The sequence below is a fragment of the Danio rerio genome, chromosome 6, assembly GCF_049306965.1.
Source record: "Danio rerio strain Tuebingen ecotype United States chromosome 6, GRCz12tu, whole genome shotgun sequence".
In the NCBI taxonomy this organism is placed as follows: domain Eukaryota; kingdom Metazoa; phylum Chordata; class Actinopteri; order Cypriniformes; family Danionidae; genus Danio; species Danio rerio.
Genome location: NC_133181.1, coordinates 8,130,538 through 8,143,966, shown reverse-complemented (window position 1 = coordinate 8,143,966; position 13,429 = coordinate 8,130,538). Strand labels below are relative to the sequence as shown.

General features: G+C 37.7%; 1 protein-coding gene across 1 annotated transcript in view; it reads left to right on the top strand.

The window, feature by feature from the left end:
* Nucleotides 1–2,864: 2,864 nt before the first annotated feature.
* The window catches only part of hs6st3a (heparan sulfate 6-O-sulfotransferase 3a), a 52,136-nt gene continuing 41,571 nt past the window's right edge, over nt 2,865–13,429 (top strand). Inside the window, exon 1 of the mRNA XM_001332010.10 lies at nt 2,865–3,801. Within this exon, the coding sequence (XP_001332046.4) occupies nt 3,275–3,801 (527 nt within the window). The 5' untranslated portion in view covers nt 2,865–3,274. The remainder of the gene's footprint in view (nt 3,802–13,429) is intronic.

Below are 13,429 nucleotides of genomic sequence, written 5' to 3'. Positions count from 1 at the left end.
GGTGAATTGGATGAACTAAATTGGCAGTAGTGTATGAGTGTGAGTGTGAATAGATGTTTCCTAGTACTAGGTTGCGGCTGGAAGAAAAGTTGGCGGTTCATTCTGCTGTGGCGACCTCTGAAATAGAGACTAAGCTCAAGGAAAATTAATGAATGAATTATGGTTTTTAGGATAGGATGATATAACTGAATATCTGGAATCTCAAAAAAATCTAAATACTGAAAAAAAATCACCTTAAAACAAACAAACAAACAAACAAACAAACAAACAAACAAACAAACAAACAAACAAAAAAACGCCGTAATTAAGTGCTTTAAAAAGCATATTTAAAAATGTAATTTTTATGTTTACTACATGTATCCATAGAACATGATCTAACATGCCAATGATTGTTGACATAAAAGAAAAATCTTTAATTTTGCTCGATGTATTTAAATTAAGCATATTTCACATGTATATAAAATAACTGTAAATAAAATGCAGGGTTCCACACTGTTCTTTCATGTTGTCCCAACACAAACAGATCATATTTACGAAACAAATTTAAGTGGATTAAACATAAAACAATTAAGTTTCCCCCAAAAAACTCCAGAATTGTGTTGTTTCAGCTCATTTTTAATAAGTAGTTTGAACAAGCAGCAAAAATCATTTCTTTGAGTGTATACAACATCAAACTGGTTTTGTCGTCCAGGGGCACAAATGCTAAAATTAAGAAATGCCAAATTCTTGGAAGAGAAAGAACACTGAAAGCCCTATTTTGACCTGACAGATTTTTTTTCAAGCAATATACTGGTAAAGTAGGACACATACTGGGAAACTTTTTTTGTTAAAACAAGCAAGACAGAGGCCTGAACTTGAATACACAGTTGTTTGAGTATTTTTGCCAACATCATTTTCCTTCGGCTTAGTACCTTATTTATCAAGGTTCGCCACAGTGGAATGAACTGCCAACTATTTCAGCTTATTTTACGCGGCAGATGCCCATCCAGCCGCAACCCAGTACTGGGAAACACCCATGTATCACACACTCATACACACTCATATAGCCAGTTTTGCTTATCCTGTTCATCTATAGCACATGTCTTTGGACTTTGAGGCAAAACGGAGCACCCGGAGAATGCCACAGTTGGCGGAACACACAGAAAATGCCAACTGACCCAGCCGAGACTCGAACCAGCGACCTTCTAGCTGTGAGGCAACATATGTTGACAATAGGCTTGAATTATGCAGTTTGAACTACTTAATCTTCACAATATTATCTTTATATTATCTATTTTTCTGTTTTAATGCACAGTTTGCACTTTTAACTCTGCACACATTTACGCCCACAAACAACTATAATACACACTACATCAGGTAATATCCAAACAAGAACAATTTTATTTGTGTTTCATGGTTATACACTCACTGGCCACTTTATTAGGTACACTGTCCGACTGCTTGTTAACTCAAATTTCTAATCAGCCAATCACATGGCAGCAACTCAATGCATTTATGCATCTAGACATGGTCAAGACGATCTGCTGCAGTTCAAACCGAGCATCACAATGGGGAAGAAAGGTGATTTAAGTGACTTTGAACGTGGCATGGTTGTTGGTGCCAGACAGACTGGTCTGAGTATTTCAGAAACTGCTGATCTACTGGGATTTTCACGTACAACCATCTTTAGGGTTTACAGAGAATGGGCCAAAAAAGAGAAAATATCCAGTGAGCGGCAGTTCTATGGGCGAAAGTGCGTTTTTGTCGTCAGAGGAGAATGGCCAGACTGGTTTAAGCTGATAGAGAGGCAACAGTAACTCAAATAAGCACTCGTTACAACCGAGGTATGCAGCAGAGCATCTCTGAACACACAACATGTCCAGCATTGAAGCGGATGGGCTACAGCAGCAGAAGTAAAGTGTACCTAATAAAGTGGCCGGTGAGTGTATATTTGTTCAGACTTACTTGCTGAAAATATTTTGAATATGTTTGCCAATTTTAGGTTTGTTTACCATTTTTATGTTGATGGGGTTGGTTATTAATTGTTTGAATTAATGAATGCACATTTTATATTTTGCAACCCACACTGCACTCTGTTATATTCATCTCGTTCAGATGTAATCGATTTCTATTATATAACTTTGTAGCAGACGGCTGTGTGAATATTATATCAAAGGATCTTAGATATAAGAATTTGTATAGAGGGTCGTCTCCTCCCCCGCTAGAGACCCAACATAAAAACATAATCTTATTCAATGCACCCGATGACTCCTAGAGGCATCGCTCTCTTTCTGTCTCTCTGTTTACAAATTTGAGTATCTCCCATGTTGGGTGAGGATAATGGCTTTTAACTAGTGTGTGATTAAATATGCGTGTAGGTATAGTGTGTCCACAGTTATATTGGGGTGATATAAAGCCAATAAGTTTCTTTTTTTTATTTTCTGACATTAAAATAGGATCCAAATCCCTCCCATTTTGAGGCCGACCAGAACTCGACATAAGAGTGGGGTTTCCCCACCCACTGAATTTATTGACAGCCACGTATTAACATGTCACCATACTAATGCGAATAAACATATCATATATATATATATATATATATATATATATATATATATATATATATATATATATATATATATATATATATATATAATTGAATAAAAATATAGATAATAAATCATATTATTCAATATATTTTATTGTTCAATATATCATATATTATTCAATATACCATTATTCATATATATATTAATAAAAAATAATAAGAATAAAGTAAAAGAATAAACTGTACAGTTAACATTCTCTCTCTCTCTCTCTCTCTCTCTCTCTCTCAGCAAGTTGCAACAGGAACTCAACTTCTTATAGCGCATCTCCGAGAACCTGCATCACAAAACAGCGCAACAGTGGACAGATCGGATCTCTGGACGTGTTTTTACGATGTGTCTGGATCTCATCCTCAAAGCAGATCCTCACGTTTTCTATAGGACGGATAACATTTGCGTCAAGCATTAATACAATGCAGCAAATGGATATTCAAAGACGTGCACTGTTATATCATGTAGTTTATCAAGCCACGCGTAAAGCTTCCAAGTTTCGTACAACTAGGAAAAGCAAAGATTTGATTCCTTTTTACGTCTGCAATTTGAGAGTGCTGTTGACCTTTATGTAAAGATGATCTAACCGCGTGTTCCGCGTTAAGACGCGCTTCTGTGCCGGATCAGAGCATCACCATAAGCACCTGGAGCTCTCATTCAGCGGCTGCGGCACCAATGGCGTGATCCTCGTCTTTGCAATGGATGATAAATCCAACAAACTCCTTTTAGTTCCCGTTTTGACCGTTTTGTTTGTGATGATCGGCTATCAGTACATCTGTCCAGCAGGCAGCACGTCCTGTCGGTTTGGCAACGGAGAGGGTTTTCCGTTCTCCAAATATCCAGCAGACGTCAAAAGAGAAGAGAACGAAGAAGACGCTTCGTTCAGATTTCAGTCCAAATTCAACTTCACGCGGGACGACCTCGAGCGCCACGTGGATTTCGACATCAAAGGGAATGACGTGATCGTTTTCCTCCACATCCAGAAGACCGGAGGAACCACGTTCGGGAGGCACCTGGTGCGGAACATCCACCTGGAGCGCCCGTGCGACTGCCGCTCCGGCCAGAAGAAGTGCACATGCCACCGGCCCGGAAAAGCGGAGTCTTGGCTCTTCTCGCGCTTCTCCACGGGCTGGACTTGCGGTTTGCACGCGGACTGGACCGAACTCACGAACTGCGTACCTGCTGTGATGAACAAAAAGCTAAAGAAAGACGCGCTGAACAGACGGTAAGTGTGTTTAATAATATTGAACAGAAGTTGGAGACATTATAGTAGAGGTGCCCAAACTCGGTCCTCGAGGGTCGACGTCCGGCAGATTTTAGCTCAAACTTGCCTCAGTCCACCTGCAGGGATGTTTCTAGAAAGCCTAGTTAGAGCTTGATTAGCTAGCCCAGGTGTGTCTGATTGGGGTTGGAACTAAACTTTGCAGGACACTGGCCTTCCAGGACTGAATTTGGGCATCCCTTCATAGGCTAAACCAGGGATGGGCAAACTTGATCCTCGAGGGCCGGTGTCCCTGCAGAGTTTTGTTCCAACACTAGTCAAACACACCTGAACAAGCTAATCAGTGTCTTCAAGATCATTTACCTAAGCAGGTGTGTTTGATTAGAGTTGGAGTTAAACTGTGTAGGACACCGGCCCTCCAGGACCGAGTTTGACAATCACTGGGCTAAACTGTAAAAAAAATGTTAGGTTTCAGATAATTCATGTTGTCCAAACACAAATCGATTAAGTTTAAATTTAAGCAAATTTAAATAGACTGAACATAAAACAATTAAGTTGTCAAAAAAACTTATGTGTTGTTTCAACTCATTTTAATAAGTAGTTTGACGAAGCATGTAATGTCGTTTTTGGACTCTAAAAAAGCCTAATTGTTCTTCACTAAATCCTATATTTAGCTCCATTATTGCTTATATCATATATATGGGATAGCAGTGTTTCAACTTATGTAACTCGAGGGTCTTTTGCTTTGGGTTTTTGACAATTTGATGAATATTTATTTGCCTGCAACAAATGTCTATTGAAAGCCTATAAACTCATAATAATAATATAAAGTAGCTCACAAGCTCTGTTGTCATATATGTAAATATATACACTAGATATCGGACCCTGAGCATGCATCAATAGCGCGGCCACATTTGTACAGTGCTCCCAGGACAAATGCCATTCAACTGTACTAGTAAAGACTAAAGCCAATTGAAGATAATGGACTTAAGCACTACGTACAGGTGTAATAATAAGCAAACAAAGAAAATGAAGCATAAAGGCAGAACATTTCATAGGTAAGATTTAGTTTTTTATGTTTTTTATGTTAGGAACATTTGATCTAAACAGATAGCTAACGTTATTGATGCTAATACAGTCACTGCACTGACCATAAGGCAAAGTAGCACCAACTCGCACTAAATTTTAGGCTTATACTAGTTTTGTTAAATAAAATCAGCAAACATTGTTATGAAATATGACAAGATGCTGCTGTGCTAGAAATGTATATATTATTATTATATATAATGTATTATTGTCGGCTAAGTTCACCAATGTTAGTTTTTGAAGTAATTTAACATGCTAACACAACAGTGCTTCACCTCAATGTGCATACTGTCCACACTAAGTTATTGAATATTACAAATGTTATAACGATCATTAAGGTGGATATGCACATTGAGATTGATGGTTCACACGAGTCGTTCATAATTGAGATTCATTCATAAACGAATCGCACACATACATACATATAAATAAAACAAATTTCCAAACCAAAAAAGGCAATAAGCCAAATCTGTACTTAGGGTTAAGTAGGGTTAAAATTAAGCCAATCAAAAATAAACAATTAAATAGAAGAATGGTGATTTACACATAGAGATAGGTATTTAAAACTGTGCTCAAACAATGAAAGTTATTAGAAGCCCAAACAGGGAACCTTACATTACTATAAAAAGGGAAAAAAGAGAGAGAAAAAAGGGGGAAAATAAAAATAAATAAAATAAAGATAAGTAAATAATATAATAATAAAACAAATTGATAATAAATAATAAATGAGGGGGAAAAAAGGGAGGGGGGGTCCTGGAGCCAAAAGTTTTAGCTTTTTGATGTCTCATTGATTCAAGTGAGTAAATCTTTAAGTCTGTTTAAAGTTTGCGCCCAAAGTCTGATGGTGTCTTCTCTTGCACCGTGGATGCGAGCAGTGGACATTTCCATATATAATATGTCAATAAAAGTATGAATCCAAAAATGATGATTAAGAGAATGAGGGGGCTTCCATCTTGTCGCGACTATTTTCTTGGCTGCAGTCAAGCCAGCTAAAAACACTCGCTTTTGAGTTTTATTAAGTTGGATGCCATCATTTTATATATTTATAAATAAACAGGGGTGGCTTGGTTGTTGGGGTGGGGGTTGTGGATATGGGCGGGGCATAAATTCTCACTCAAAGCTAAAGCCAAAAGTCGGCAGCACCGTTCAGGATATGAACTAGATCAAATTTAGAAGGGAGGGAGATAATACATTTCCATGCACACAAACATATGCTCTTTGACAGCAATGCCCGTGTGGTAACTTATTCATCTATGTAGAAAAGGGATGTAAAATTATAATTTTCATAATTTAAAAAAATATTTGCATACTGACCACAGGGAAAACTCTTGATATATGTATATATATATGTATATAAATTTGGCTCTGGATGGCCAGTCCTCCACTGCACCTTGGTTCCACATTCATTTCAAAGGAGCGCTACCCTGTACTAAAATGGCGGCTATACTGACGCATTCCTTCCAATAGACAACAACAGCCTAGGCAGCATCTAATGTAAACATCTATGCTCTGTTGTTACATCAGCGTTTAATGGATTTGGTAGCTAATCATGTCATTTAAACTGGATAAAATTACATGAAAACATGAAGTTTTACATCATTTGTAACTGTACGTTTTAAGCATGCACTGTATGCCAAAATATATATTAGCTATGAAGTATTAGTATTTATGCTACCACTTTAGTTTTAGTACCAATTCCCAGTATATTAACTACTGACTTACTATCTGCCTATGAATAATATGTTGGTTGTTTGGTAGTAATTGTAAAGTGTGATCTTATTATACACTCCTCAGCATAATTGAGTACACCCCATTTTGAAAATGAATGTGTTTATTCATATCTCAGTGAATATAGACAATGTATTTTGGAGCATTTAAACAAAACAGATTTATTGAACAGATATATTTATTAAAATAATATTTTAGTCACCAACTATATTTAGAAATTGAAAGATAATACAATTAAAGTCAAGCAAAACATTGCAAAAATGACTAAATTTCAACTAAATTTTTACTTTTTTTTTTTGCTTTTTTAATTTAATTATTTTTCTATAACATAAATTTGGAGGCGACGCAGTGGCACAGTAGGTAGTGCTGTCGCCTCACAGCAAGAAGGTCGCTGGTTCGAGCCTCGGCTGGGTCAGTTGGCGTTTCTGTGTGGAGTTTGCATGTTCTCCCTGCGTTCGCATGGGTTTCCCCTGGGTGCTCCGGTTTCCCCCACAGTCCAAAGACATGCGGTACAGGTGAATTGGGTAAGCTAAATTGTCTGTAATGTATAAGTGTGAGTGAGTGTGTGTGGATGTTTCCCAGATATGGGTTGCGGCTTGAAGGGCATCCGCTGCGTAAAAACTTGCTGGATAAGTTGGCGGCTTATTTCTCTGTGGCGCCCCCGGATTAATAAAGGGACTAAGCCGAAAAGAAAACGAATGAATGACTATATATTTAGCTGTACTAGTTTTCATTAGTTATTTTGTTAGATAAACTCCAGATTTGGCTTCAGTACTGACTAATCAAATGTATACATACACAAATATAATATTGTATAGCTTCCTATTAAAAATATGAATTCAAAAGACAGATTTGTGAGGGGTGTACTCATATATGCTGAGCACTGTAGATCTCCAATCACCCAAAATGTGCTACCTAAACCCAACTAGTACCCTACATTACATAATATGCATATGTAACCCCGCCGGTCCTACCTCACCCAACCCGTTCCGAGCTGGGATCGAACCAGAGATCTTCCGAATGGGAGTCGGTTGCTCTACCAAGGAGGCTAAAAGCCATGGCCTCTAGCATCTGTCGCTAGAGCACCTTTAGAGGTCAGAGGAGTGAGGTTTACCTGCACAGCACACACTAGCTGGCCTCCGTTACACATACACATATATTCATAAAAGCAGTAAATTAATAGTTTATTGAGTTTAAAGTCATAGCTGTTAATATGGTTTTTTAAATAGCAAGAATTGTACCTTAAATAAATGTGACCTTGTTTATACTTCATCATATTTTGCAAGCTATATGTGTTGGTGAGAAATAGTATGTTTATTTTTTTTGTCATGGTTTTGCTAGTGTCATGAGTTTGGGTTCTGTGTTTAAAAGTGATGCACATCTGTGAACATCAGCTCCCTGCTGTGGGACATTTTGACTCATGCAGTTTTGAGTATTGTATGTGTGTGACAGATTTTGACAGCTGTAAATATGTTGAACAACTTCTCAAGTCAAGCTGAACTAAAAAGCAATTACATCTTTGCATTATGGTTTAAAGGGACAGCACCCCCAAAAATGATGTCAGTATTTAGTTAGTTAAAACAGGCGAGTCCAAGATAACATGCTTATGCACTGTTCTGTGCATTTTTTGAGTAACAATACAAGAGAATGCAAAACTCGAGAGGGAAACATGCTCTTTAAATACACAGAAAACGAAAGTGTAGTGTGCAGGACACTTAATTATTTCTACTTTTGTTTTAGAATCTGATGCTTGTATGACAATATATTTTTCGAAATTTAGTACATAGTAACTATTGTGGCATTTTGTGTATAAGTAATAGATTTGTTGTACACAAGATGAAAGTCACTGGATCTAATGTCATTTTTTATTCCGATGTCCTCCAAACTGTCTTCTTTTATGTTCCACTTAAGTTTGGATTAGTTTGGGCAAACTGTGCCTTTATGACCTGTTAATTAACCACATATTTGTCTTAAGGAGACTATTTGGTTAACAGTCAGGGTTCCAGAAGTAAAACCAGCTAATTTTCAGCCTTTTAACAATGATTTTAACAATAAATAATGACATTTTAAAGACATTTAGGGCCTACTCACACTATGCCATCCGTACCGTGCCCAGGCCCTTTTTTCCTGATTGTTTGAGAAGTGTGAGTGCGCTGAATTAGGCTCAAGCACGGTTCACTTGGCCGGCCCTGGCCCGGTTGGAGGAGGTGGGCCTGAGCCAGTGGCGCCCCCAGAAAATTTTCTTAGGGGTGGCCAGAAGAGGCCGCACCAAATCTTGGGGTGGCACACAAAAAAATAATGAATTCAGTGTAATGTTTTATTTTTGTTTCTGGTAAATGAAATAATGTAGTTTTTATTCATTTAATTAATTCTACTTGAAATATTGCAATTTATTCTTTGAAATAATTCAGCAAGTACATGTGCAAACCAAATAAAAATCTATGTTTATTTTAAAAACACTTTTCATATACTGTATAAATAACTTCTTTTTTACATGCCTTTATTGTACATCATACGAGATATGCCATGTCTAAAATTAATGAAGATTAATGAGTTTATTATTCCCAGAGATGGGTTGCAGCTGGAAGGGCATCCGCTGTGTAAAAATGTGCTAGATAAGTTGGCGGTTCATTCTGCTGTGGTGACCCTGGATTAATAAAGGGACTAAGCCGAAAAGAAAATGAATGAAAGAATAATGAGTTTATTAATTACCCAAACAAATGAACAAACTGAACAAAAGGCATTACTATACACACTCACTATAACTAATAATATTATTTATCCATATTGCTTTTTGAAACATTTTATTAATGCAGCTTCTTCTATTGATATACTGTAGCTTAAGGTAAATATTAAATAGCCATTGCTGTCTATTGAAGGTGTGTGCGTGCTGTCAAGGACGATCGGGGAGGGTAGTGGTGGTGGTTCTAGTTTAAATGACACCCTGGGCGAACCACCCTATACACCCCCCACCTCTCTTGAATTGTTAGATTTGTTATTCAATAAATATAACAATTTATTTATATTTATTCTAAATATATACAATTAATATTAATATACAATTATTTTTCTAAATAAATAACAGAAATCAGTCCTAAATATTACTGGAAAACAACTGGAGTGATATGCCAACATCACTTAAGAAACCTTTTGCATGAAAATTAATTATGACAATTCTAAAGAATACAAAAAATGTATTATAGAATTATCTGTGGTCTTAGACCAGATCATGGCTGAGAAATCATGTTATGAAGTCTTACCTCCCTGACTCATTATCCCTCCTTTCTGCTTTAAAGGCATGCTTAGTGAAAGTAACATCATCATCATCATCATCATCATCATATTATATAAACTTTAAACGACTTTCAAAACTCGCTGCGTGCCGACACCTCTGCACAAAAGGCTGTTACTCCGGTTTCACGGCGCATGAGCGGTGCCTATTATGTCGGCGTGCATGCAAACAACCAACCGGGATTCACACAGGAGTGCGTGAGGCGCGCGGGAATGGTTTTTCGCGCGCATGCGTCAGTTTGCTTTCACCAGCATTAAACCAGAGGGGGAGAGCTACGTAAGTAACACCAACAATAATTTAGGGACTGCATTTTATTTATTTATTTATCTAAATATTGGGAATTTATGAGTTCATTTAAATCAATAATGTCAACGCAAAATTATATTGGGGTGGCCAAAGGGGTGGCCACAGGGGTGGCCAGAGTTTACCGAGGGGTGGCCGTGGCCACCCCTGGCCACCCCTTGGAGGCGCCCCTGGCCTGAGCGCGGTTCACTTGGGCTTTTGGCTCGGTACGTTTGTAGTGTGAGTGCAAAACGCGCCAAAGCCCAAAACTAAAAGCGAGACATGGATTTCATATGGATTTATTAATCATTCTTACTGTTCAGTGAACGCAAACTGCCGTAGTTTATTAAAGACGAGAACTCCTTACTGCACGACAGCTGCGCAGCTTAAGCAGACCTCCTCATTCCTGAAGCACGAGAGCATGATGATTATGAGCGCCAAAAGTGGCGGTTCTGTTCGGCGAAATATCTGACTGCGTCACCGCATCCCTAAGGACTGTTTGGCGAAATATTTGACTGCATGTCACTGCATAACAAACGACTGAAACGATATAACTAGAGAAATCTCCACTGTGCTGCTGAGTGAGAGCGTTTCTCTACTGAACAGCGCAGCATCGATGACGTAAGCGTGCCGAGGCCCGATTGTGGTGTGAGTTAGGGCCGTCGGGGGAGACGGGAGGGTGGACAAGTGTGCTTTGGCCCGGTTCGAGGCAACTGTACCTAGTGTGAGTACGGCCTTAAAGACATTTTTGATCTCAGAGCTTGTTAATCAGTTGTATATGCTTCGGTCAAACCCATTTATTTAGCATTAATTCAACTCACTGTTCACAACAGTAATGTTTAACAGCAGAATTTGTGCAGAAAAACTACAATTGCCTTGATGCATACACAAATATCCACTATAAGAAACTTGCAGCAAGCGAAGCACACACACTTAAGAATATCTTAGCCCCTCCCACTCCAGTAAAGCGTCACAAATGATGTAATTGAGATCTCTACACTTAAATATTCATATATACATATATCTTCATTAATTCATTCATTTTCTTTTCAGCTTAATCCCTTTATTAATCTGGGGTCGCCACAGTGGAATGAACCGCTAACTTATCTAGCATATGTTTTACGCATGTCCTTGCGGATGCCCTTCCATTCAAAACCTATCACTGGGAAACATCCATAAATTCTTATTCATACACATACACTATAGACAATTTAGCTTAACCCAATTCACCTATAGTGCATGTCTTTGGACATATGGAGGAAACCGGAGCACTCAGAGGAAACCCACGCAGGAAACCCACGCAGAAATGGGGAGAACATGCAAACTGCACATAGAAATGCTAAATGACGCAACCGAGGTTCAAACCAGCAACTTTCTTACTGTGATGCGACAGCGCTACCCACTGCACCACCATGCCGCCCTATACACTTAATTATAAACTTAAAATATGTTTGTATAGATACAACCAACAACTCGTAATTTGATTATGTTATCCAAAGGGCTTTATAAATTTGTGTTGTCATAAAATTATTTCCTTCAGAAAATATTTTCACTGCAAAAATTATTTTCTAACGTGGAGTTTTTTTTTTTTTGACTTTTTCTACCCCAAATATCTCGAAAATAAATCAAGGAGCATTTTTAGACAAGCAAAAGAATATTGTCTTGTTTTCAAAAATAGCAATTAATTAATAATTAAGTGAGTTTTTTTTCTTAAAACATACAAAATTATCTTATTTCACTGGCAGATTATTTTGCTTTTAAAGGTCTTGTGAAGTGCTTTAAAATGTGCAGTTTTATTCGATGTTTGATGTAGTGTGAAACAGGAAGAGAGGGTGGGACATAATGTAGCTCCTCCTCTTTAAAAAAAAAGCAGCCAATAGCGTTTTCTTATATCACAGCTCTGCAAGTGACAGTGGTTGAGCTCAAGCGCATCAAATGAAAAGCAAATGAGAAGTGTCTTAAAGGGGGCGGAGCATGTCAGATACTAGAAAGCATTTGATTGGTCAAGATTTGATGAGAAACTGAAGTATGAGGTGACGCGAATAAACAGTTGATCCATTTAGGCAGAAGTGACAAACTACAAGCTTTAAATGTTTATATCAGTTTTAGGTCTTCTAAACACAAATTGTGTCACTGTTTTGGAGCGCACTAGCCTATAGATATCCTAAAAACTAACAATACTGATACTAACATCTAAAAAACTTTATTTTCATTTCATGGGATCTTTAATGAAAAAAATCACTTAATTTTATTATTTCTGAAAATGCATTTCTAATTAGGATTTAATTATTAGATATTTGCATCTAAGCATCTAAGTAAGAAAAGTGGTTTTGTCAAATTTTCCTATTCTTCTTTGCTTCTTATCTAAGGTTGTAATGGCGTGATTTGCATCATAGCCAGTTGGCTTGGTTCATCACTTATAGAAATTTTATAACAAAGAAAAAAATTCCTATGGCAAAAAAAATGCATTGGAAAAACACTTCTGCTGAAAAAAGGTGGGCGGACACTAATGCCTTCTCTTATGAGCTAATAAATCCAGCAGGCTGTGTTATACACACCTCTTAAAATGTATTTGCAGCCACATGAATATTCCTTCTCATTACCCCTCTCATCTCAGCTGGCCTTCTTCAAGCATGTTTATGATCCTCTTCTAAAGTGTCTCTTTACCACAGAACATAAATCAATACTCTCAGCTGAGTGATTCAGAGGTGCTGATCCACTGACAGGACTTGGACACTATCATTAGAGCTACTGAATAAATACAGCCCAAAAACAGCATTATCAAACTGTGTGTGCTCTGTGGCACCCCGTTGAGATCATATTAAATGGTTGAGACAACTTTTTTTTTCGTTGATTAAACTCATTTTTCATAAATTTGTGCGTACGCATGTAGAAATGTTGCAATATAGAGTTGAAGTCAGATTTATTAGCCCCCCTGTAAATTTTTCCCCCAATTTCTGTTTAAAGGAAATTTTACAACACATTTCTATTCATTCATTCATTTTCCTTCGGCTTAGTCACTTTATTCATCAGGGGTCAGCACAGCAGAATGAACCGCCAACTGATCCAGCATATGTTTTACACTAAGGCCAATTTAATTTATAAAATTCACCCATAGCGCATGTCTTTGGACTGTGGGGGAAACCGGAGCACCCGGAGGAAACCCACGCAGAAATGCCAACTGATCCAGCTGGGATTTAAACCAGCTACCTCTGGTCTCGAACCAGCTAACCACTGAGCCAC